General features: G+C 44.0%; 1 protein-coding gene across 3 annotated transcripts; it reads left to right on the top strand.

The window, feature by feature from the left end:
- Nucleotides 1-798: 798 nt before the first annotated feature.
- LOC117364156 (dihydrofolate reductase-like) lies at nucleotides 799-25,122 on the top strand. Of its 3 annotated transcripts, none has more exons than XM_033953066.1 (7): nucleotides 799-1,126; nucleotides 11,227-11,358; nucleotides 17,131-17,180; nucleotides 19,699-19,804; nucleotides 22,590-22,716; nucleotides 24,165-24,280; nucleotides 24,887-25,122. In XM_033953066.1, exons 1-7 carry the CDS (start codon nucleotides 957-959, stop codon nucleotides 24,972-24,974), a joined length of 789 nt encoding a protein of 262 aa, XP_033808957.1. In that variant the 5' UTR covers nucleotides 799-956; the 3' UTR covers nucleotides 24,975-25,122. The 3 variants fall into 3 exon arrangements, with proteins under 3 accessions (XP_033808957.1, XP_033808958.1, XP_033808959.1); XM_033953068.1 differs by lacking the exon at nucleotides 799-1,126 and adding an exon at nucleotides 8,713-8,755; XM_033953067.1 differs by lacking the exons at nucleotides 17,131-17,180; nucleotides 19,699-19,804.
- The last annotated feature ends 1,870 nt before the right edge of the window (nucleotides 25,123-26,992 follow it).

Genomic DNA, 26,992 nt, shown 5'->3' with positions numbered 1-26,992 from the left:
TCCTGGTGAACATCAGCCCCAGTGCAGGATCTGAGGAGTAATGTCAGGCAGTGACACATGAAGATAAGTAACTAGATCAGGGGAAGATTTTTCATCTCCCAATTAGCAGATGGTAGGGCCTATCTCCCTGCTACCAGGCTGCTCCTGTGCAACATTTTGAGCTGTATGAAAGAAGGACTGACCAACAGGTGGATAAACCTGTTGTGAAACATGTTTGAGGAATAAATGTAGCCAGTGGAAATCTAAAAAGAAATACTAGCATGAAGTTTCACTTTTCATTCCAGCTACAAAGGAATAATGAAGCAAGATGAAAAAGGTTCTAACTTGGTGACCTGGCAAAATATTGCCACTGAATACAGGAGGAATATAAAGAGTAATATAATAATTTGTGAACCCAAAGACATAGCCCTAATAGACACGGCCATAATTTTTTTCCCTGTGTTTCTAAACTGTTACTACATACATAACGTGACCATTTATTTTTTCCTCAAAATGGGACAAGACCTCCCCCCCCCAAAGCACCTTTTTTTAATCCCGGAGGCTGCCTCCTGTCCTGATGTCTTCCAGCAGAGCAGCGCACAAGCATGAGCTTTTCGTGCGCCTGCCTGGTCCCCGCGCCACTCACTGAATGGCTGCTGTCAATTCTCACGAGAACTGATGTCAGCCATTCAGTGAGTGGCGGGGGACCAGGCAGGTGCACGATAAGCTTGCACTTGCCTTTTGCACTGCTCTGCCGGAAGACATCGGGACAGGAGGCAGCCGCTGGGATTAAAAAAATGTCCCGGGGGAGGGGGGGGATCTGTATTCACTAAGGTGCAGTACTTGTTTCTTTAGCGGGCCCCTGAAAACGGGACATTTTGGCGTCCCGAAGCTGTGCTTGAGGACAACGGGACAGGCTACCTAAAAACGGATGGTCCCGTTCAAAATGGGACGCATGGTCACGTTTTACATATAGTATGTTACATGGAACCAGCAGCATAACACTGAAAACAGTTTATAAAGAAATACATCCCCCCACCCCATTGCCTTGTCTGCTGACTTCCCTTATGTTTATGCAAATGCAGGGCAATTGTGTAACGTTTGAAAGGCGGAAGAAACACGCATTCATTGAGCAACTGAAACAAAGGTAAGATGGCTCAATTGTGAACCGAGTCGAGCTCCTTCGGGAGATGGCCCGGTATATAAACTGAAGATTAGATGTAGAAACCGTCACTTTGCTTTGCTGTGTAAGAGAGATTTAGCACCGAGCTGGAGATTTTTGCAGACTTCTAAGACAGTGGCATTTTTGTTTCTTTGTCTCCCAGATCCAGTGGACTGTTTTGCTTTCTAGAATGCAGTGATAACATTACTGAATGCTAACTTTGTGCTTCATCAGTGAAACATAAGACAGCGAACTGTGCAAGGGGAGTATTTTGTTTTTGTCGTGACACTGGGTTTTTCAAAGAACTTTAGACTTACTGTTTTGCTGTATAAAATCAGTTATGTTGTGGCAAGTCTCTAAGCTCGTTTCGCCTGGTGATAATTCAATAGCTGGTCTGTTTAAAACGAGTGCAAGGACAGTGTTCACTTTCGACTCCAAGGGCCTAATTCACGAAGGTATTTCTCACTCTTTATTTGCCCTATTGCAAAATTTCTTTTTAAATGAGGCCCTCAGTGCTGTGGACAGGGCCGGATTTAGATGAAAAGAGGCCTTAGGCTATTCCACTTATGAGGCCCTTTCACCTCCCATTTTTAAGTTTGTAAATTACATGAGATAATAAAATACATCATTACTGTGATATATATCAATATGTTAAATGAAACATGCTGTTATTGGTACTAACCTTTATAAAAAATGTGACACGGATAATAAATTAAAAAAAGTCGAGAACACTTATTTGGACATTTATTCTCAGCACCATATATAGTACTTGTAACAATAACTAATCAAACATAACACACAACATTGCCCCTTCCTATGTCCATAGTGCCCCCAGTGCGTCCTTCCTCACCTCACCCCTCCTCTGATGGCCGCCTGCCTCCCATCCCCCTTCCATTGAAAACCCCCCCATGCCATCCTGCCTGTCTGCCTTCCATTAAACCCCCTCACCCCCCTCCGATGCCAGCCTGCCTGCCTCCCATCCCCCTTCCACTGAACCCCCCCGATGCCAGTCTGGGCTGCCCTGTCCTGACGGATCCACGTTTTGCCTCTCTCCCCGCGGGGCTGGTCTTTTCCCAGCTGTTTCCGGACTGACATCTTTCCCTCCCCGATCTTCCTCCCAGGGCGAGAAAAAGAAAGGGAGAAGCCGAGTCAGCGCCCCGTTGCGGCCAGAGCCGGTTCCGATCCCGAAGCGTAGAATTTCTCCTTATTTTCAGTTCAGTGTTTTAGTGTTCACTGTTTTCAGAATAGTGTAATTTTAATTTTGCTAACAATTTGAATGTAGGTCCCTCTTGATCTTGAGGCCCTAGGCTGAAGCCTAGTTAGCCTATAGGAAAATCCATCCCTGGCTGTGGAGCTCAGAGCTCAAAAGTGCAGTTAAGCATTAAGGGCTGCAAGCAGGGAAGACCAGCACTGAGAGTCAAGTTCTTGAAATCCCTGGAACTGGTCCTTAGTTCTGCTGTCTCCAGCCCCAGCTGAAAATGTTGTGGGTCTGCTGTCCGGAGATTCTGTTTCTATATAGTTTCTGAGTAGCGTGTTTGCTGTTTTTGCTCCTTCACGGCATCTGGAAACTTTCGGCCTCTTTTATAAAGCCGCGCTAACGGCCCCGAAGCCCAAAGAGATTTAAAGCGCTTCAGGGCTGTTGCCACGCTTTGCAAAAGAGGCAGTTTGTGTTGCTCTTACTGAGGTGACATGAGTTTGAATATATGACAAATGAGAAATCTGGGGCTGGTGTGTTGCAAACAGTTTTTGATATGGGATAGGCAAATTCATACTAAATTTACAGTTGAACAATGTGTGCTTTATTCAGTTGTGAATTTTAGTGTTCAGTGTGTTGCATACATGAAGATTGTCTGTAGAAAAAAAGGTTGAGAACAACTGCCTTTGACAAGATGAAAGTGAAGACAGAATCAATTGAATTCCCCAATAATAAAATCTAGAGTGGTAAAAGGGTCTCCTGGAAACTGCGGAGAATGGTGGATCAAGTCCTATAGTGTAACTTAGGCCCCGAGTTACAAACGCCTGATTTAAGTACGACTTATACTTAAGAATGCGGTCACAGCTTTATTTGATTTCAGTCAGCAGTATTTCCAATGGCATTGATTCCTATACAACGGTTGCAGAATGCGGCAGTCAGACTAATCTTTGGACTAAAACAATTTGACCACGTGACGCCCTACTACCGGCAGCTACATTGGCTGCCGATGAAGGCACGCGTAAAGTTCAAATTTGCCTGTTTCTGCTTTAAAGCCCCCCAAATACATGACTGACCTTTTCTCCTTCTCAACCAACAGACACAAGAGAAGTTCACATTCCAACTTCGTTTCCCCCCCAGTGAGAGGTTGCAAACTGAAAAAACACCATGAATTCCTTCTCTCACACCAAGCAGCATCATGGGGTAAAGAACTAGAACAATTACTTTCGCCCTCTACTTATGAGGAATTTAGGAAACGTCTAAAAACATCTTGACAACTGATCCACTTATCTCTTTCCTCTCAATAGCGACCTACTGTCCTTTTGATCACTTTTCTCCTCAGCAATGAATTTCCTGTCTAATTACTTCTCTTTCTTCTTCCCCTCTTGAAGTCAGTCAATTTGTACCTTTGCTTAATCTTTTGTGAACCGCATAGAACTTCACGGTATTGCGGTATAGAAGCTGTTATTATTATACTTCTCATTCAGCAGATTCAGGAATGATGCATGGCCACATTAAGAACAAAGTGTGGTTGTACATGCTTAATTTTTAAAAAATGAGAAAGAACCACCAAACTCCCCTTCTAATTATAGGCCGATCGCCAGTATCCCCCTATTTACCAAAATAGCGGAAGGGCTGGTAAAAGCGGAACTTTCCGCATACCTTGAAAAATTTAACATTCTAAGTGACAACCAATCAGGATTTCGGGCGGACCACAGCACTGAAACCATCATAGCCTCCCTTCTCGACCACCTCCTCACACTCTTCAGTCAAGGCTCAAGTGCCCTGATCATACAACTCGACCTGAGCAGTGCTTTTGACCTGGTCGACCACACCATTCTCCTGGAATGCCTAGCGCACATAGGCATCTCAGACCAGGTCCTCAATTGGTTTCAGGGGTTCCTACAAAATAGAACATACAAGGTACTCAAGAATAACTCTTTCTCATACTGCTGGGACAACACCTGCGGGGTCCCACAGGGCTCCCCCCTATCCCCCATCCTATTCAACATTTACCTTGCCTCACTAGGTAAACTCCTACACAACCTAAATCTCAAATTCTTCATTTATGCAGACGATATCACAATAACCATTCCATTAACCAACTTTTCACAAGAACTACTCGACCACATCTCTAACACTCTCAACCAGATAGAACTCTGGATGCTTTCATTCAGACTGAAATTAAACCCAGACAAAACAAAATTTTTTCTAGCCTCCCCCAAAGATAAAATTAAGGAAACCACAATTCAACTAAAAGGAAAGACCTTCCCCCTTGATCCGACCATAAAAATTCTGGGAGTCACGCTGGACAAAAACTTATCTCTAGATAACCATACCGACCTCATAATTAGGAAAAGCTTCTCGGTACTTTGGAAACTCCGCACCATAAAAAAACACTTCTATGACAATGCATTCCGCCTACTTGTACAATCCTCCATCCTCAGCATCCTCGACTATTGCAATATCATCTACCTTAACGCCACTAAGAAAACTACCAGAAGACTAAAAACAGTCCAAAATACCGCGGTGCGCCTCATCTTTGGCCTAAAGAAATGGGAACATGTCACCCCTTTCTATCACCAACTACACTGGCTACCATTTGAATCTAAAATTCTTTTTAAATTTGCATGCTTCTGCTACAAATCGGTTAACGGCTCCTCCCCAAGTTACATAAACACACACTTTAACCTCTACTGCAGCAACAGGACATCACGGAGAACTCAATTGTTCGCCTTCCCTTCGCCTAAACATTGCCCTCTCAAAAGATTCCTGGATAGAACTTTTGCCTTCCAAGCAGCCAAGTCGAACCCATGGCTAGCTCAGATGATACTCGAGGCCCCCACTTACCTATCATTCAGAAAACTACTAAAAACGTACCTTTTCAGCAAACACGACCCTTAATAACCCATTCACCTCACATGACACTTACCCCACCGCTGCCCCCTTCCTCCTTCACCAGTCCCTCCCTCCCCCACTCTCTACCTCCCCTACCTAGCTCGGTCAAACCTGCAATTTCTGTAATATTGATGTAAACCTGCCCTCCTTGCAGACAGTTAAGAATCGCTGTAACTTCACGGCTGACTGTGGCAAATCACTGTAATTTATCGTAATTCAGCCTGCAATTTTCTGTCAAAAATTCTTCCAATTATGCTGTAAATCTGCTTCTAATTTTGTAAACCTACTGCTAATTCTGTTGTAAATCTGCTATCCAACGCTGTAAATCTGCTTCTAATTTTGTAAATCTACCTCTAATTTTGTTGTAAATCTGCTATTCAATGCAGATCATTTGCTAATTGATGTAAACCGCCTAGAACTCACTGGGTATGGCGGTATATAAGAATAAAGAATAATAATAATAATAATAATGTGACCATACATCTCATTTTGAACTGGACCATCCCATTTTTTAAAATCCCCTGTCCTGTTGTCCCCACGCACAGCTTCGGGATGCCGAAGTGTCCGGTTTTCAGAGACGGCGTCCCAAAGCTGTGTGTGGGGACAACGGGACAGGCGATTGCAGAGAATGGGCTCTCTCCCTGCTTCCCCACCCGCCACCGCAACTACAGAAAAGGAAGGTAGAGAATGACACAGGGGGGGGGGGAATTTATCACCGTCCCCGTCCCTGTGAGTTCAGTCCCCGTCCCTGCCTCCATCCCTATAAGCTCAATCCCTGTCCCCACCCTGCAAACTGTCAGATCCCACACAAGCCTCGAATAGTTATGATTTTATACTGAACTTATTTTATTAAAGTATAAAAAGAGACTATTCTGTACAATTGTCATTTTATAAACAAATAATACAGAGCAAGGATCAACAAAACCCCTGTCTCCCCTCCCTTTCACAAATATCCCCTCCACTATTGTGAAAACTGAACAAACCAAATTACTACAGAATGCTACATAGAAAAATCAAGCGAACAGCATACTTCAGTCACACTTGGCAGGAATAGTGTTCGGGGAGTGCAACTAGGGCAACTGCCCCCGGGTCAGAGAGCTTAGAACCCTAAGCCAGCTGGAAGCTTGGGGCTTTGCAGTCCCCATTTATGTTTAATACCAGTTCTAACAGGATACATATTTCAAATCTGAAATATTCTAATCACAAAATATAAAATACTGTACATTTTTTTCCTACCTTTTGTTGTCTGGTAATTTTATTCTTCAAATCACATTGGTTTCAGGCTTTGGTTTTGGGTTCCTTCTGCCTTCATTGTGGCATGGCTGGCTCCTGAAGGTTTCTTTTTAAAAAACACTTCCTTACTTAATATTCCCCTCCCCAATCGCACATGCACTCTCCCCAGCAAATAACACACTAGTCATCCCCTTGAACCTCATTTACCAAAAATATCCAAACTCCTAAATAAGCATCTCCCTTAGGTATCCACTTAACTGATTCCTTCAAAGTTAGGTATCTTTCTTCAGTTGCCTATATTGTTTTCCCCACTGAACCTTGTAACTACTTGAACCCTGTCAAGTCATTCTATCGATAAATCCAGATATCTTATACATGTATTTCTATACCACAATATGTAATTTACTTAAATCGTTGTAATGTAATTCTCTCGGTAATGTCCTGATCTCTTTTAACTGTAATCCGCTTAGAACCGCAAGGCACAGGCGGAATAGAAATCACAAATGTAATGTAATGTAATGTAAAATAGGTCCAAGAGGAGCTGGGGAGGTGATGCCAAGCCTGACACGGGTGCAATTTTTTTACCACAGGAGCAAGACTTTTCACCGCTTCCACGGAGCGGTGAAAGGTCTTGTTTCCATTCCTGCGGTAAACGGTCCCTGTGTCATTCTGTAAAGGAAGGTCCAGGCGCCGGCCCACAAGCCTTCTCCCTGATGTCAATTCTGACATTGGAGTGGAAGTTCCAGGCCAGCCAATCGCTAACTGGCTGGCCTGGAACTTCCTCTCAGACGTCAGAATTGATGTCGGGGAGAAGGCTTGTGGGCTGGCGCCTGGACCTTCCTTTCCTGTAGTTGCGGAGGCAGCGGACAGCAGCAGACTGGGTGGGGGGAGCAGAAGATTCGGCGGTAGGCCAGGCTTTGGAGGGAGGGAGGGAGGCTGGCTGGCTGGCTTCTGGGGAGGAGTGGGACAAAGGCTAGAAGGCAGTGAGAGAGACATAGCAAGGAGGGAGGGAGGGAAGAAGGAAAGAAGGAGAGAGAGAGGCATAGAAAGGGGTGTTGTAAGCAGAAGAAAGACTAGAGAGAGAAAGGCCTGTGCCAAAAGGGAAGAGCAGGAGGCAGATGCTGTACTATGTGAGGTGCAGACAAAGTAGGAGTGACCCTGAGGAAGAACAGAGAGATGGAAGATCATAACAGAGGAGGGAGAGAGAGGGAGACCTGGAACAAAAGTGGTGGTAGATACAAAGAACTGACACTGGATCTGTGGAGGGTAACAGAGGGAAAAGAGAGAGAGACCTAGACCCAAAGGGGCTGGTGCGTGAAAATAATGTTGGATGCGAAAGAAAAAGAAATAAATATTGGACGCACAGTCAGAAGGAAGTGCAACCAGAGACTCATGAAATCACCAGACAACAGGTAGGAAAAATGATTTTATTTTCAATTTAGTGATTGAAATGTGTCAGTTTTGAGAATTTATATCTGTTGTGTGTATATGAAAAATGAAAGGAAAAAAATTGCATTAGAATTAGTAAAGGGGGCAGAGCTTGGGTGGGTTTAGGACAGAGCTTGGGAGGTCTGTGGTTGGGGGTACTTAGCTTGAAGTACACAGCCGGTGCCAGTGCCTCTCCTTCTCTCCCGCCTTCTTCCATGCTGGCACCCCCTACTGGCATCTCAGGGCTCATCTGGAAGGCCTCTGCGCATGCATGGATGTCGACGTGATGATGTCATGCATGCACATGATGTCATCACGGCAACATCCGAGCACTTCTGGGTGCCTCGAGCCATGGCCACTCCCTGCGGCTCTCGCTACATTTTCCGACTTCATTGCAGCCCAGATCATTTTTGAGTTGTGCAAGGCCTGGAATAGCACAGGGGTTTGAACACGAGTTCAGAGTCCCTGCGGGGGGGCTGCATGCTGTCAAAAGAAAGCACGACTGCTTCAGAGTCTGTATAAGATTGGGCGAAGATGTATATTGGAGGAAAAGGATCAGAAAGAGAAACAAATTTCAGGTCTTACAATGGCTTCAAGAAGCTCCCTTTCATTTTTCTTCTTGGCCAGGATAACAAGGTCACCTACGTAATTGTGATATGCAGTTAACATGGCATTTCTGCTGCACACCTTTGCTTATCACGATAGCTAGATTGTACCGTATAAACAGGTTTTATCAGTACACAGTTAAAACTCAAAGTGTACAGGGTGCAAAGGTCTAAGGGTCTGAAAAACGTGACTAGCATGAGCTGAAAAGCAAAGATTTGCAGTTGTAGCATTCAGCAGAAACAGACAACATAGGAAAGGTATGTAGGTGCCACATATGCACACATTTTTGTGCTACAAAGAGAAGGTTCTTTAGTTCATGGTTTAAATGAGAAGCCATAATTTTGTTCCTGACCCTTAAATATAGAGATAAATGCCAACAGATTGTAGGAGGTTGTTATGCCCTTTAATGCATTTGTGATTTGAGTCTGAGAGCCAGGCCGCTTTCATCAAATCAACGTAGAATGCTCTAAGGATGAACATATAAGTAGATTATAGGTTGCGTGATAAAGGTGAAGGGTGTAATGCTCTCAAAAGCTAATTACGAATGTACTGAGCCAATCCAATAAAGATTCTGGCTATAACTTGTTTGCTGACCTTTCTCTGTGCGTCCAAGTGAACTGGCATCAAAACATTACGTTATTCAAAGACCTTTAAATCGCATGGCTTCAAAGAAATTGAGGGTAAGCTTCATGAAAATAGAAGATAAATATATACGTGAAATCATGAAGGCTTGGCTAGAGAGGCAGATAGTAGCAGGAGAAAAAAAAAGCAGAAAGATGATGGGGATTGCTCCAGAGGTCTACAAGGGCCACCATTGATGAACACTAGACACATTGCTGGTGTACTGTAGGATCATTAAATAGTTTCTTAAAGCCAAATGTATGCATTGAAGAATGAACATGATATTATTAGAGTGGAAATGCACTGAGGAGTGGCTTAAGGAAGATGGCCGCGGGTGGCTGGAGCTAGACGCCACGGACGATCCCGGACTGCTGTTACCTTGAAATGGTGAAACGAAAGTCTAAACTTCGGGTTTTTCCCGACGAATCTTTGCCAGCAGCAACGGGCCCGATGGACGCCTTTCTTCAGCGAGGGACGCCAATACAGCCGGAGGATTTCTCGGCTGGGAGAGACACGCTGGCTGAAGCGTTACATCTCTCCCTCGAGGCAACATCTTTAACTCTGGAAGAGCTAAGTCCTCCAAGTAGTTCGGGGGCGTTTGGCCAGTCGACGGTGGAGGAAATGCCCCGGGGTGTCGGCCCAGCAGGAGGAGGGGTGAAGCCCCATTCGGAGGAGTTGGAACAGAAACTGCCTCAGGATTTCCTGACACTGACTTCATCGCCTGCTGAAGCTCCAGGTACTTTTTCATCAGAGGTTTTGGATGCTGAACTGATATCAATGCAGAGGCCCAAGGTTTTCAATATGGAGACAATTTGGGAAGCAATATCTAGTTTGCAAATCTCTTTGGGAACTCAAATGCAGCAACTTACCACACGTTATACCTCTGTTGTGTCTGAAAATTTGGAAATGAAAACCAGGATATCCAGTGTTGAAAATAAAGTGGATGGACATGAAACTAGAATAAAAACAGTGGAGTCCCAGGCTTCGGTCTGGGTAAGAGATAGTGGAAACCTTAATTTTAAGGTGGAAATGTTGGAAAATATGACTAGAAGAAGTAATCTTCGGATTATCAACTTTCCAAAATTACCACTTATCTCAGCGCAGGATACATTTAAAAAGTATTTGAAAGAAGTTTTGAAAGTTCCCGAAACCTCCTATCCGCCTCTCACTAAAATTTATTATTTACCAACCAGAGCATCTGTTCAAAAACCAAACCAGCAGAATCTGTCTGCTGATAGTTTGGATTTGACAAATTTCCTGGAGAGGTCAGGTGAGGAGATACCGGCAACTGCTACGCTACTTGTACAATTTCCTATAGATGCTGACAGGGAATGGATGCTTAAATTGTTTTTTAAGTCTAAAGATGTTCCATTTATGACTAAAATAGTGAGAATGTATCCAGACATGTCACGAATGACCCAAAAGAGAAGAAAACAATTTCTAATTTTGAGACCAAGGGTTCTGCAGTTAGGGGCGACGTTTGTACTCAGATTCCCCTGTAAATGTGTAATGACCTATCAAGGGAATAGATTTATTTTCTTTGAACCTCAGCAGTTGACAAAATTTATTTCTGCTAAAGAGCAAACTTAAAACTCCTGAGAGAAGTTCAGTCTCAACCTGCTCAAGCACAAGCTTTTTGGTTTTTGTTCTCTCCTGCTGCCATCTTTAATTTCTTGTATTATTTGATAAAGAATTCAGCCATTGTAAAGCTTTCTCCCCCCTCAATTGAGGTCTAAAGATACAAACCAGTAATAATTCACATTTGGGTTTAATGACTTTGCCGTATGAGAGAGAAAATTTTGTTCTGTTTTTGTATTTCAATTGTAAATGTTCATTATTACCTATTGTCTCATTTTAATGTATGTACTGAGTTGTATTATTTTCTTGTTTTGACTAATATTATGTCAATACTATAAAATGAAAAGAAAGAATTAAAAAAAAGAAAAGAAAAAAATAGAGTGGAAAAGCACTGTAATTAATGTATTCATGTACCAATTAAAGTAATAAATTTTATCTACCTAATAGGCATAAGCTCACCAAAAGTATAGGTAGCCAGTATACTATGAGTTTGTCAATGGGTTCTTAATGAGCAATTTGTGGTTCGTAGGGTATTCTGCCATCTGTCTTTCATCATGTGTGATGCTGAGGAAAGAGTTGAACCTAAACCAATCAGACTTGTGGCTGCAGTCAGCAGGAATATGGGAATTGGCCGGAAGGGAGACTTGCCTTGGAACTTGCCGTGAGTACAGTACAAAACACGGAGGTGGAGCAGGCACAGTCCTCTAACACAGCCATTCTCCGGGTGGATCGAGGGCATTCCTTTCAATTACGCATTAGGCCTCCACGCCTAAATTTGGGCATGGGCATTTGCACCACATTTTTTCTGGTACAAAATGGCCATGCTTAAATTTAGCCACAGTTCCTGGGAGCAAACACTAGTCTATAATCGGCTCCTAATTTTAAATACACATTTTTGGTTGCTGTATATGGAATTTATTCCTTAGTGCAGTGTAGCACAACCCGTGTGCAGTGGCAAAATTCCAGGTGTTCTGCAAAAGAGACATGTCGGTGCCTCTCCTCTTCTCTGCCCCTCCCCCAAAACCTGGCAGTGCCTCTGAGCATGCACAGACGTCGATGTGATGACATCACACAAATGCAAGTGACCTCACGTCTGCGCATGCTCGGAGGCTCTGTGGACGCCACCCTGAGTTTAGTGTGCCATGGCGTAAGAAAGTTGCATGACACGCAAGGCAGAAACTCACATGGGTGGATCATAGATGGTGCTACCACTTCCGCATGTAGCGTACAAAATAATGCGGTGCCTGCACTTAGAACTGATCTATGGCTGGTGCCTAAATGTTAGACGTGCTAAGCTAATTACTACTATTTATTATTTCTGTAGCGCTACCTGATGCATGCGGCACTGTACATTGAACACACAAGAGATCGTCCCTGCTCAAAAGACCTTACAATCTAATTATGACAGATATACAGGACAAAGGTGAATCAATATATGCTGCTCATGAAGGGAAATACAAAGAAGAGACTGAGAGGGGACATGATCGAGACATAGAGAGGGTAGGAGCTATAGAGGGAATGAGAAACAGATATAAGCTCCCACCCATGCTTAAAAGAAGGCACCCACTTACAGGGCCGCCATCAGAAATTTCTGGGCCCCTTACTGAGCAATCCTATTGGGCCCCCCACGCACCCCTTCCCCCCCCAACCCCCCTTCTTCCATGGGCCGAATACACATATACTTTTCTCTGTCGCCGCACTCTTTGACCAAAAGATTTGTAAGCCTGCAACCACGTCAAGGTAGACTCTTTCAGCAGGGCCCTAACCTAACCTAAACTAAACTAATCTATACCTATCTATTCTAAACTAACATATGTCTAATACTGAACTAATAACAAACTAACAAACATCTGCAAAATAAATAACTAATAAATAATAGTGCTAGTAACTATAATTCACTTTTGAATGTAAAATCTCAGTTAAGGATTGCTTTTGACCTTTGTAGGCCAAAAGTAGATCATAATTGCACAATATTTTTTGTAATAAGTATTAAATGTGTTTTTATAAATACTGTAAGCTTAATAAATATATCAGAAAAAACTACACATCTGAGCGCATATCTGAACATACACATCTGTATGATCCCATCCTCCTCAGCTTGCCTATAGCTGCATCATGCATGTTAAAAATGTATATGTTGATATGTGCACCTTCCTTCCTTCCCATCCATCCTCCTCAGCCTGTCCTTGCACATCCACAGCTACATGTTAATGATGATGTATATGTTATGATGATAAATAAGTGCATATGAGCACATCATTAACATGCAGCTATGGATGAATATAAAAAAGAAACAATATTCTGTACAATTGTCAATTTATAAATCAGCGTCTTCTCCCTACTCTCTCTTCCCCATTTCCCTTCAGCGTCCTCAGCCCACTCTCTCTCCACTTTCCTTCAGCGCACGCACATAAAAACAAGCAAGTAATTTATATCATTTTCATTCTATTCATTCATAGAAATTAAAGTCTAAATAATGCCAGTCACATAACAAAACATGATTTTACAAAAATAATTCCCTGCACAGTCAAGCCTGCAAGGATTACTAGATGTCTTTCAACAGCTCCCCTCCCTCCCCCTTATCTTTGTGGCCAAGTCAAAATGATCTACCAACAATAAAATTTTAAAAACACAAAGCACTCTGTACGTAGAGAAAATGTTAATTATCATTTATATTCCGCGGGTTTTCAAAGAGGTCAAGGCAGATGACTTTATGCAATGTCACCTCAGTAACAACTATACAAAAATAGACAAATTTTCCCCCTCCCTTTTTACTAAAATGCGATAGCAGTTTTTAGCGCAGGGAGCTGTGCTGAATGCCCCACGCTGCTCTCAACGCTCGTAGGCTCCCTGCGCTAAAAAACACTATTGCGGTTTAGTAAAAGAGGGCCATAGTGCAAAATATAGACAGCATATATAAATTCTCAAAGCAGACACATTTTCATCACTAAATTGAAAATAAAATCATTTTTCCTACCTTTGGTAATTTCATCAGTCTCTGGTTGCACTTTATTCTTCTGACTGTGCATCCAATATTTCTTCCCTTCTTTCAGCCTCCTGTATGCTTCCTCTCCTACAGACCTCATTCCCTCCCCAAACTTTTTCTTTGTTTCACCCTGCCCCTTCTTTCTTTTTCTCTCTCTCCATACCCCCTTTCTTTCTGTATGTCTGTTTTTCTTTCTCTCACCCTGCCCCCTTCTTTCTTTCTCTCTCCACACCCTCTTTCGTTCTGTATGTCTGTCTTTCTCTCTCTCTCTCTCCGTGCCCCATTTTTCTTTGTTTCACCCTGCCCCCTTTCTTTCTTTCTGGCTTCCTGTCCCCCCCCTTTCTTTCTTTCTCCCTGCCCTCCCCTATGCTACCACCATTGGGAAAATGCTGCCACCGCCACTGGGGAATAGGCTGCCACTGCCGCCATTGGGAACAGGCCGGTGCCGAGTTTGCCCTGCTTCTCTTCCCCGCAGGGCCGACCAACTCTTGCCACCCGACGTCAATTCTAATGTCGGAGAGGACGTTCTAGGCCATCCAGGCAGCGATTGGCTGGCCCAGAACGTCCTCTCCGACGTCAGAATTGACGCGAGTGGCAAGAGTTGGTCGGCCCCACAGGGAAAAGCAGGGAGAACTCGGCGCCGGCCTGTTCCCGATGGCGGCGGTGACACTCAAGTGGCTAAAGAGCCGCAGTTTGCCGGCCTAGGGAGAACACTGGAGGATGGCCAGCTGTGCACCCCCTTGGGACAAAAATCCGGGGCGGGGCGGACCGCCCCCCCCCCACCCTCCCCCACCTTGGTATGCCACTATCTGTACCTCACTCCCTCCCTATGACCAAAAATTCTCCTTTCTTCTATTCCCCGTGTACACTACCATCTCTTTCCCTCCCTTCCTCTCTCCCAAGTCCATGCCTTCTGTGTCCAAAATCCCATTCCCTCCCCCACCTCAGCATCTCTTTCCCTCCCTTCCTCTCTCCCAAGTCCATGCCTTCTGTGTCCAAAACGCACTCCCTCCCCCCTTTTGTGTTCCGCGTTTGCCTCCCAGCCCATCTTTGCAACTTTCTCAGCAAAACGGAGCTCGAGCCGAGAGCTTGTCTCCTGCCTGCTCTGCCGCGCACAAATAGCCGACCGGAAGTATTCTCCGACGTCAGTGCTGACGTCGGAGGGCAGGCTTTGCTTAAGCCCTCCCTCCGACGTCAGCGCTGACATCGGGGAACACTTCCGATCGGCTATATGTGAGCGGCAGGGCAGGTAGGAATAGAAGACGAGCCTCGCAGCTCGAGATGTATTGAACTCCGCGGGTTCACCGTCCAGCTCTGTCCTGTGCACCTGGGGTGGCCCGCCCCCTCCCTAGACTGTGGCCTAGGACCCTGGGGGAGCCCGGGCCCCCTGTCAGCTCCGGGCCCCTGAATGCAGGACTGGTAGTACTGCCCTGATGGCGGCCCTGCCCACTTAACAGAATTACCTCCTTAGTGGCAATTCTTAGCTGCTATACTTAAGCAGTTTAGTCTAGGACTGCTTTTTTGCAGGCCTAAATTAAACAATGTAGCAGTATGGATAGTGGCTGAATCTTACCTCTATCCATATAGTTAGGTGTTCCACCCTAGACACACACGACCTGATGAGAGCCAGTCAACATGGCTTCAGGAAAGGGAAATCATGTTTGACGAACCTACTTAAATTTTTTGAGACAGTGAACAGACAAATTGATAGTGGAGAACCGGTGGATATTGTATACTTGGACTTTCAGAAAGCGTTCGACAAGGTTCGACATGCAAGATTTCTCAGGAAATTACAAGGCCATGGAATAGAGGGAGATATACTAAGATGGATAGGCAAATGGCTAGAGAACAGAAAACAGAGAGTGGGCATAAATGGGAAGTTCTCAGATTGGGAAAAAGTGACTAGTGGTGTACCCCAGGGCTCAGTACTTAGACCCATCTTATTTAATATTTTCATAAATGACCTGGAAGAAGGAACATCCAGTGAAATCATCAAGTTTGCTGATGACACAAAGCTCTGCCGGGCAATCAGATCGCAGAAGGACAGCGAGGAACTCCAGAGCGACTTGAATCAATTGGAGAAGTGGGCAGATAAATGTCAGATGAATTTTAATGTGGAAAAATGCAAAGTGATGCATTTAGGCAGAAAAAATAAAGATCACAAGTATAGTATTTCAGGTGTAACTCTGGGAAAGACCGAACAGGAAAAGGACCTGGGTGTACTGATAGATAGGACCCTGAAACCGTCGGCGCAATGTGCGGCAGCAGCGAAGAAAGTAAATAGAATGCTAGGCATGATAAAGAAGGGAATTACGAGTAGATCAGAGAAAGTTATAATACCGCTCTACAGAGCCATGGTCAGACCGCACCTGGAATACTGCATCCAGCATTGGTCTCCATACCTAAAGAAGAATAGAGAGGGTGCAGAGATGAGCAACGAAGCTAGTGAAAGGTATGGAGAACCTGGACTACGAAGAACGACTTAGGAGACTGGGGTTGTTCTGCCTTGAAGAGGAGACTGCGAGGGGATCTGATCGAGACTTTCAAAATACTGAAAGGATTCGACAAAATGGAGCAGGGAAAGCAGTTATTTACAATGTCCAATGTGACACGGACAAGAGAACATAAACTGAAGCTGAGGAGGGACAGGTCCAGGACGAATATCAGGAAGTTCTGTTTCACACAGCGAGTGGTGGACACCTGGAATGCTCTCCCAGAGGAAGTAATTGCAGATCTTTCCCAGAGGAAGTAATTGCAGAATCCACCGTTCTAGGATTTAAGGGTAAACTAGATGCACATCTCCCTTGAGAAGCATACAGTGATATGGGGACTAAAACTATGCCAGGGGGGCCTCCGTGTGTGCGGATCACCCGACTTGATGGACCCAGGATCTGATCCGGAGATGGCAATTCTTATGTTCTTATGTTCACCCTCACTCCATTCTAACAGTTCCCCAGCACTGTCTGGATAGCACCTAAGCAGTTGGGTTTTTGGCTTCCTAATCCAAGTAGACCACTATATTTAGCTCCTCATCTGAGGAAAATTTCAATAGCAGAGGTTTAGTCAGCTAACTCTCGAAGTCAACGCCTGTGAAATTTATAAAAAAAAAAAAAAGTTACGAGTATGTCAAAACGCTCCAGGGTGGGTGGGTGGGGTGAGGGAAATGTATTTTGAGGATTTAAATTACTTAATTATAATATTGTAATCACATCATATGTCTTATTGTATTAATAATTGGAAGGAGGATGGGAGAAAATGATTGTTTTGTGTATTACTTATGTAGTTAATAGTGCGTTTTATGCAGTATTTTACATTCAATTAATTGTATTGCACTGTCAAAGTTTGAAAATCAATAAAGATTTTTTAAAAAAAGAGAGAGTATGTCAAATACATCTTGTTGCATTTTAGTGCATTTCTGTGATAATCTGATAATCTGTTTTTATGCAGGAATGAGTTTAAGTACTTTATTGAGAAAATCACTGCAGTATTAGAGCCTGGTAAGTCTTTCTTCTCGGTTAACAACATGAGTCTCTCCAATGGAGAACTTGGTTGATCCAGTGTCTAGAGTTATGTACGATTGAACTACACTCTGAAAAGTTCGCCTAACTGACATTGATGCTGAAAAGGTCTCAGCCCAACCAGCTTCCTAAATTCTGAACTAGAGGTCTGCAAGGGAACGAGGATCGCAGGAATTCCGTGGGTCCCACGGGGTTCCTGCGGGGACCTCCCTCTGGCCCACAGGACTCCCATGGGGACCCCCCTCTAGCCAACGGGACTCCCACGGGGATGGCAGGCTTTGGAAGCATGGTTAGTCCATATAATATAATGGACACGTCAGCCTTAGTAAAAGAGGGGGTTTATAAGTTAATTACCTGAACAGAAAACAAAAAAAGGGTTCCACCAAAGAGATTCCACAAGGAAAACAGCAGCGTAAACACAAAAACTGTGGAATTGATGATCCTGTCAGAAGTAATTGCTGCTTTTTATGGGGACGGGCAGGGATGGAGGCAATTCCTTGCGGGGATGGGTGGGGACATCACGTAGCATCCGCGCATGCACGGTCTTTCTCGCTGCACAACAGCAGGGGGTGGGGCTAGTGCAGGGATGGGAAGAACTAGGCAGGCCTGTAGGCGGGGCTAGGGGGGTCTGGATTTTCCAAAAGGAAAATCTGACACCCCTACACGTGTGTGACTGGTGATCCACCTCTCCTCAGTGAACACCTGCTCTGGCACTAAATAGTGCATCTGTTGGCGACTTCATCAGCATGGCAGAAACTGAATGGATGCAGAGATACAGGAGGTGATTTCAGGACCTCCTGTATCTGTATTAGTGCAGAATAGTTTCTAATATCCCTTACCTTTATTCTGCTTCTGGATTAATGGAGTTTCCAGTGTTTGGTGCTTTCCGCATCTGGAGTATTGGGTCCAATATTGGTCGCCGTACCTTAAGAAGGACATGGCGTTACTCGAGAAGGTTCAGAGGAGAGCGACACGTCTGATTAATGGGATGGAAAACCTTTCATACGCTGAGAGATTGGAGAAACTGGGTCTCTTTTCCCTGGAGAAGAGGAGACTTAGAGGGGATATGATAGAGACTTACAAGATCATGAAGGGCATAGAGAGAGTGGAGAGGGACAGAAAGAGAGAGAGAGAAAGGGAGACAGAGAGAAATAGAAAGAGAGAGAGAGAGAAAGGGAGAGAGACAGAAATAGAGAGAGATAGATAGAGAAAGATTGGAGAAACTGGGACTCTTTTCCCTGGAGAAGAGGAGACTTAGAGGGGATATGATAGAGACTTACAAGATCATGAAGGGCATAGAGAGAGTAGAGAGGGACAGAAAGAGAGAGAGAGAAAGGGAGACAGAGAAATAGAAAGAGAGAGAGAGAGAAAGGGAGAGAGACAGAAATAGAGATAGATAGATAGAGAAAGATTGGAGAAACTGGGACTCTTTTCCCTGGAGAAGAGGAGACTTAGAGGGGATATGATAGAGACTTACAAGATCATGAAGGGCATAGAGAGAGTGGAGAGGAACAGAAAGGGAGATAGAGAGAGAGAAAGGAAGAGAGACAGAAATAGAGAGAGAGAGATAGAGAAAGATTGGAGAAACTGGGGCTCTTTTCCATGGAGAAGAGGAGACTTAGAGGGGATATGATAGAGACTTACAAGATCATGAAGGGCATAGAGAGAGTGGAGAGGAACAGAAAGGGAGACAGAGAGAAATAGAGAGAGAGAGAAAAAAAGAAAGAAAGGGAGAGAGACAGAAATAGAGAGAGGGAGAGAAAGAGAGAGAGAGAGAAAGATTGGAGAAACTGGGACTCTTTTCCCTGAAGAAGAGGAGACTTAGAGGGGATATGATAGAGACTTACAAGATCATGAAGGGCATAGAGAGAGTAGAGAGGGACAGATTCTTCAAATTTTCAAAAAATACAAGAACAAGAGGGCATTCGGTAAAGTTGAAAGGGGACAGATTCAAAACGAATGCTAGGAAGTTCTTCTTTACCCAACGTGTGGTGGACACCTGGAATGCGCTTCCAGAGGACGTAATAGGACAGAGTAGGGTACTGGGGTTCAAGAAAGGATTGGACAATTTCCTGTTGGAAAAGGGGATAGAGGGTTATAGATAGAGATTACTGCACAGGTCCTGGACCTGTTGGGCCGCTGCGTGAGCGGACTGCTGGGCACGATGGACCTCAGGTCTGACCCAGCGGAGGCATTGCTTATGTTCTTATGTTCTTAACCTTCTACTGGCTGTTGCAAGTTATTACAGTAGACAAATTATTAAACAAGAAAAGGAATCTTTATCTTTATTGGAAGCTTCTAATGATTGGGGAGTCAATTCAGAGGCATCTGTAACGGATTTTAAATACAGATTCAGATGGATGCCACTGTGATTGCTGTCGGCCTCCTAGCTGTTTGGCTAGGGCATCATGTTTGCATTTGAACGTAACACTTCAGTTAGAACTTTTCTTTCTTTTACAATCACTGTTGAAAAGAAATATATTTATTTTCCATCTAGGTAAGAAAAATCTGCTAATATGGGGTCATAAATCTTTTGAGCCATTTGCAGGGAGCCTTTTCCCTCTACCCAACTGCATCATTGTGCTTTTGAGCAGAACCTTGAGGTATGTCTGATGAGCTGCATATCTAGACTTTCCTGTGATTTAGATCAGTGGTTCCCAACAGCCAGTCAGGTTTTCAGGATAGCCCTAATGAATATGCATGGAGCAGATTTGCATGCTTGTCACCTTCGTTATATGCAAATCTCTCTCATGCATATTCATTAGGGTTTTCCCCAAAACCCGACTGGCTGGTGGTCCTCCAGGACAGGGTTGGGAACCACTGGTCCAGATCCCAGCAGTGAGACGTAAGTGGAAATTCACACCTGATCGGCAGATGATTTAAGACACGATCACTTACACCAGCCCTATAATGAGTAAATCCCCCTGCCTAGATGGTAGCCAGAAAGGCCTGGATTCTGTAAATGGCCGCCGATCGCATGTCAATCATGCAATGGCATCATTTACCGAATTGCGGCTACGTGATAGGTAGGCACCGGAAATGCAGGTCACGGTTTTAAGGGCCTTCATTTCCAACGCCTACCTTTCACGAGAATTGTGTCTACGGAGGCGCCTTACGATGCCTAACACCACTTCCGGCATTAACCATGCCTACGGTGACGTTAGGCGTCGTAAGTGGGATAACGGCGACCTTTTTGGAAGTGTGCTTAGGCACCCCCATTTTTAAAAAATTGAGTTTTCATTGGTGTTTAATCAATGCAGCCAATTAGTGCGTTGATTAAACCAATTAAACCCAATTAAGCTAGGCAGTGATAGGGCGCCATTTTTAGAATCGGGCCCGATATGCCTAACTTATACTCTTCTGTAATTTACATCCATATTTGCTCACTCCCTAGCTCCACCCGGGTACATATCCACACTATCAAACCATGGCGCATATTTTTCACCAGTATCTTTTGATAACAAATTCCTTTGAAAGAACTACGCTCATCTAAAAAAAAAAAAAAATCATCGTCAGCTTCCTGGTCTTGATGTCATTTAAACTTTCTCATAAGTGTGATTTTCTCTATGGAACTTGTTGCCTGATGAACGTCAAAATATTTCCTATTTTAGCTTTCACAAACTTCTAAAAACTTGGTTATTTCAACGGCATTTTAAGTAATATGGTTGTATTTTTTTCCCTTGGACTTAGGGCTCCTTTTATCAAGCCGTGCGCGACTTTTCATTACACGCTTTAAACCCCGCGCTGGCCCAAAACTACCGCCTGCTCAAGAGAGAGGCGGTAGCGGCCAGCGGTTTAACGTGCACTATTAGGCGCGGCTTGATAAAAGGAGTCCTTAATTTTGTTATATCTGATTTAACAGTATCTGTCTTACAGGTACAAATGTGATATATAACATGAATAAATTTAATCCAATCCTTTTGTGTAGGAGTGAAACTGTGGAATTCACTTGTGGGGCAAATACGGAAATGTGGTGAAATGACTTAAAACACAATTATTTGTAAATGTCTTTTTCTAGACATTGATTCCTCTTGACTCCTGATATTTTGAAATTCTGTATGTAATTGCTCGAAAAAGCCTTTTCTGGACTTGATTTTCCTACTGCTGATTTTATGAGAATTTGTGCTTTTATTTTGTTTTATAAACTTATGTGTGTAATATCATGTACACTTCCTCCTACGTATTCGCGGTGGTTAGTGGCAGAACAGGCCCGCGAATATTTAAAAAACGCAAATAATATTCGGGCTGGTTCTGCCACTAACCCTCGCTTCCCCCGGCTATTATAAGCCCTGTAAGCCTTACCTGGTGGTCTAGCGGGTTTTCGGGCAGGCGCGATCTGCCCACACACCTGCCCTGTGTAGATCGCTCACAGGAAATGGCTGCCTTGAGCTCCCGTCGTCTCTCGAGACTACGACGGGAGCTCAAGGCAGCCATTTCCTGTGAGCGATCTGCACGGGGCAGGAGCGTGGGAAGATCGCTTCTAGACTTTTATTGGCAGCCCATTGGAAACAGCCTTTCCCCCCAGGTCGAACTCGCCTATTGCGGAAAGTGGACTTTATTTTTCGTATGTCTACATTGGCTGCTCTGTTACATAATCGTCTTACCCCCTTTTTTAAGGTGTGGGATCCCTATATTAGATGGTGCGACAGTTCCTCATGACCTATGATTAATTATATATTTGTTATTTGCAACCTTTTCTATTGCTATTGTTTGCATTACTGACCCTGGGGTGGGGGAGGGAAGGGTGGTTGGGGTTTATTGGTTGTGTTCTAGTGCATTGTACTGAAGAGTTACGGTACAACATTCTGTGTTGTTGAGAATTTGGGGGGGGGATAAAGAGGGACTATTTAATGTGGATTTTTGATTTGTTAAACCTCTGAGGCTTTGTATTTCTTCTGAAAAAGTTTCAATAAAAATATATATATAAAAAAAACCCAACCAAAACCCAATGCGGTTTCGTAAAAGGGAGGGTGGTATTTTTTAAGGGGAGGATTGGGAAAGGGAGCCAAGACTAGATTGATATATATATATTTTAATAGTAGCCATCCAAAATGACAGACATAACATTAGAAAAGTTTGCAATGTAGTTTATGCCATTTTGGATACATAACAAATGCCGTCATTTCCAGGTCAAGTACAAATGAAAATAAATTCCTGCTTTAGAAAACACTAAGTGTGCCCAGCTGTTTCTTTTACTCTGTGTTAGCCAAAAATTTATATCTCATGTGCACAAGTTAAATGTGATTTACTGCCAGCACAGCTTAACATTCACTTGGAGAAAGAGTATTATCCAGTTTTGCAAGGCAGAATGTGATTACAAAGCAGGAATAAGTGTCCTTGTGGTGCTATTTAATTTCATGTGCTTCTTTTTCCCTTCATTTTGTTCAGTTCTGTTCCAGAACATGTTCACTCTGTCTGTCGCAATATGACGGATGCTATTAAAATGGCTTCGACACCACCCCTAAGTGAGAAACTTGAAACTATATGGGTATTAGGGGGAGCTGAGCCCTATGCAGTAAGTATATACCTGTGTCGGTCACATTCATGGTTAATCTTTAGGGGGAAATGAAAGGCAACAAAGAGACAAATATTTAATTTCTGTCAGAGCTGAAAATACAAGTTCGCAAAGATAAGAAGATCCAAACGGTAACAAAGCCTTGATTGCTTTGTTGCTCAAGTTAGGAGAACTACTGCATAAAAAATAAAATTACTTACCGTTAGTTTTCAAGGACCAATCACGTCAAAGAATACCTGTCTGGGCAGTTGTATCCTTATACACACAGACGCTAATAACATTCACAGACTCTTGGGTTACGCAACGTATTCTAGTGTATACTTATGAAGGGAATTTTTAAAAATAAAGTAAAATTATGGAATCTCTCATGGCACAACCGGAATCTCTTCGGGGCAGACCACTGTACCGTGGCACACAGTTTGAGAGACACTGTCTTAGGAAGGAACCGTATATGCTGGGAGGAGAGAAGCTGATATGCACGGACAGGGAGAGGGACCTTGGGGTGATAAGTGTCCCGAAGATCTAAAGGCGAAAAAACAGTGTGACAAGGCAGTGGCTGCTGCCAGAAGGATGCTGGGCTGTATAAAGAGAGGCGTAGTCAGTAGAAGGAAGAAGGTGTTGATGCCCCTGTACAGGTCATTGGTGAGGCCCCACTTGGAGTATTGTGTTCAGTTTTGGAGACCGTATCTGGCGAAAGACGTAAGAAGACTTGAGGCGGTCCAGAGGAGGGCGACGAAAATGATAGGAGGCTTGCGCCAGAAGACGTATGAGGAGAGACTGGAAGCCCTGAATATGTATACCCTAGAGGAAAGGAGAGACAGGGGAGATATGATTCAGACGTTCAAATACTTGAAGGGTATTAACGTAGAACAAAATCTTTTCCAGAGAAAGGAAAATGGTAAAACCAGAGGACATAATTTGAGGTTGAGGGGTGGTAGATTCAAAGGCAATGTTAGGAAATTCTACTTTACGGAGAGGGTAGTGGATGCCTGGAATGCGCTCCCGAGAGAGGTGGTGGAGAGTAAAACTGTGACTGAGTTCAAAGAAGCGTGGGATTAACACAGAGGATTTAGAATCAGAAAATAATATTAAATATTGAACTAAGGCCAGTACTGGGCAGACTTGCACGGTCTGTGTCTGTATATGGCCTTTTGGTGGAGGATGGGCAGGGGAGGGCTTCAATGGCTGGGAGGTTGTAGATGGGCTGGAGTAAGTCTTAACAGAGATTTCGGCAGTTGGAACCCAAGCACAGTACCGGGTAAAGCTTTGGATTCTTGCCCAGAAATAGCTAAGAAGAAAAAATTTAAATTGAATCAGGTTGGGCAGACTGGATGGACCATTCGGGTCTTTAACTACCGTCATCTACTATGTTACTATGTTAAATGCAAATCAGAATGAGAATGGAGTTACCATTTTTCTTTTAAGACATAATCATTCTTTTTGCACAGGAAGCAACGAAGCATCCCTGGTGTGATCAGATACACATCACTGACATCATGGAAGATTTTGACTGTGATACTTTCTTTCCTGAATTTGACCGGGATGTTTTTAAACTGGCAGAAAAGTAAGGAAATAAAATATGTCTTTGGTCTGAAAACTCTGACATTAGTCAATATTTTTGATCAAAGGTCTTCTAAAGTACAAAGTGAAAGAATATTGCCCAAAATAAGACTCATGACATCATTGCTTGTGTAAGTATAGAAGAGAGAGCCAAGCTATGATTTAACATTTCATGTGTCCCAGCTTTCACCAGCTATATTAATTTTTGTTAAAATAACGCACTACCGTGTTTCCCCGAAAATAAGACAGTATCTTGCATCATCAGTAACGTGGCAGATTGAATTCCCCGACGGACAAGGCCAAGCAGCCTGTTTAGAGTGTTGCCGGCCCGACGCTGCTTTGGATGAAGATAGGGCTCGCACGCGGTCGGCAGGAAGGGAAGGATGGAGGGTCAGCAGGGGTTCGGCTGCACGATGGCAGGGGGGGGGCAGGTTGAAGAGTTGCTGTCGGCGAAATCCGGGACTAGGGCTTATTTTTGGGGTAGGGCTTATATTAAGACCTACCCCGAAAATGATGCTAGGTCTTATTTTCGGGGAAATACAATAGTTGAGCTGAGAAACCTCCCCCCCCCCCAAGATTTTAATTAGTAACAAAAAATTTTGTTTTCCAGGTTTCCTGGAATTCCATCAGGAATTCAAGAAGAAAATGGAATTAAATATGCTTTCCAAGTATATCAAAGAGATGCAATGTTCACATAGAACATAATTTTCTTACATAGGAACTGACATCGAATGATGATGAATGACGTTGATTAATGTTTAGTATATATCAGCGGTCTCAAACTCAAACCCTTTGCGGGGCCACATTTTGGATTTGTAGGTACTTGGAGGGCCGAAGAAAAAATAGTTAATGTCTTATTAAAGAAACAACAACTTTGCATGAGGTAAAACTCATTATAGTTTATAAATCTTTCCTTAATTGCTTCTGATAATTTCAGCTATACACAGCTGAAAGCAGTGCAACAAGATGCAGGAAAGCGCTTGCGTGAGGTTACAGCAGTGAGGCGGGCAACGTTCCAGAACAATGGTAACATACCGAGGGCCTCAAAATAGTACCTGGTGGGCCGCATGTGGCCCCCGGGCCGCGTGTTTGAGACCACTGGTATATATGGTTTAGGAGTGTCTAGCAAAGTTGCCAGGAGATAGCATAATGAGGCCGATTTCTACTGTTTGAACGGCCAATATTCTGCTATATATCTCAGAGATATTTTACAGAAAGTGCTAAACTGAACTGCTAATTTCACCTTTCCTAGAAAATCAAGCATATGCAATGCAAACATTTTCTTTTCTTTATTTTGTCCCCAGGTCATTTATGGCACTTTTGTTTCCTTGTTGGCCAGACGGGACTTGCCCGTGCAGCTGGCAGGCCCGTCTCGTCGAAATGAGGCGGGCCCGCCCCTTCCCGGCCCATCCTTCCGAAGCCTAAGGCCTGATTGGCCCAGGTTCTAGAAGCCTGGACCAATCAGGCCTTAGGCACAGCGGGTCCGCCCATCCCCACTAAGTCTAAGGCCTGATTGGCCCAGGCGTCTTCCGGCAGGAGGGATTGGGCACCCTCCTGCCAGCGATCGGTAGTGTCGGGGGGGGGGGGGCGGTCGGTATACTTATAGCAGCAGAGAGATCCCTTGCCGCAATAAGTATAGCGGCCGCGTCTACTTACAATGTAGACCAGCATTTTGTTGGCCTACATTGTAAGCGTCTCTTCCTCTACTAGGAAGACGCATAGGGCCGCCTAGGTTCGCCTAAGGCCCTTAGGTGAGCTTAGGTGTCTTGCGGGCCTCGCCTTCAATATAGAAAGCCTGCCTGGGGAGCATTTTTTTTTAAAAACGTGCATCCCAATTGGCTGATTAGACAGCTGTAGGACGCCTACTGCTGCCTAAAATCGGGATGCACTATGTAGAATCGGCCTAACAGTATTAATTTCTAGCAGCAAACATGAAAAAAGGAGGAGAAATCAGTGGTACAGGGACAGAAATCTCGACCATCCTCAATGGAATCTAACCTAGGGTTACCAGACGTCTGGTAAAGCCCGGACATGTTCTCATTTTAGAGAATTGAACCTGAGCTCCCTCCATTTATTCCGCAAGCAACTAAAAACCTGGCTCTTCTCTAACTTGTAATTTCTTTTTCCCTTACTTTTCCACTCGATTTATAAACTTGTGTAAACCTTTTCCTTTCCTTTCTCATTTTTTAAGTTCTTGTAAACCGTGCCGAGCTCTACTTCGGTGGAGATGATGCGGTATATAAACTTAAGGTTTAGTTTAGTTTAGGGTGTCCAGACGGAACTCCAAAACCTGGCAGTTTGTCCAGGTTTTGGAAGGCCCCAAGCTCGGGGCCGTTTCTGGAGGGCCTCCGAGCATGCACAGATGTGTCACAATGATATCACACATGTGATGTCATCGTGTCACACTCACACTTGCTCGGAGGCCCTCCAGTTGCAGCCCAGAAACTGGGAAGAAGAGATGAGGTTTGTGTGGTGGCAGGACTGGAGGCAGAATGGGATGCACCATGTTTCCTATTTTTCTACAACAAATGTAGTAACCCTAATCTAGTCCATCCCCACAATTCATCTCTATCTCCAGGAGTTGACACTATTATTTACTTTACTCCCAGACTTAATGGCCCATAGTTGTTTGGATGGTATTCACTATTCAGCCCATAGGCAGTGGAACGATTTTATGTTGGGGGGGCCCATAATCTCCGCCCAGACTCCACCCCAC

Source organism: Geotrypetes seraphini, chromosome 7 (genome assembly GCF_902459505.1).
Source record: "Geotrypetes seraphini chromosome 7, aGeoSer1.1, whole genome shotgun sequence".
NCBI lineage: Eukaryota > Metazoa > Chordata > Amphibia > Gymnophiona > Dermophiidae > Geotrypetes > Geotrypetes seraphini.
The sequence above is the reverse complement of the archived record's forward strand: the minus strand, read 5'-3'. Positions and strand labels throughout refer to the sequence as shown.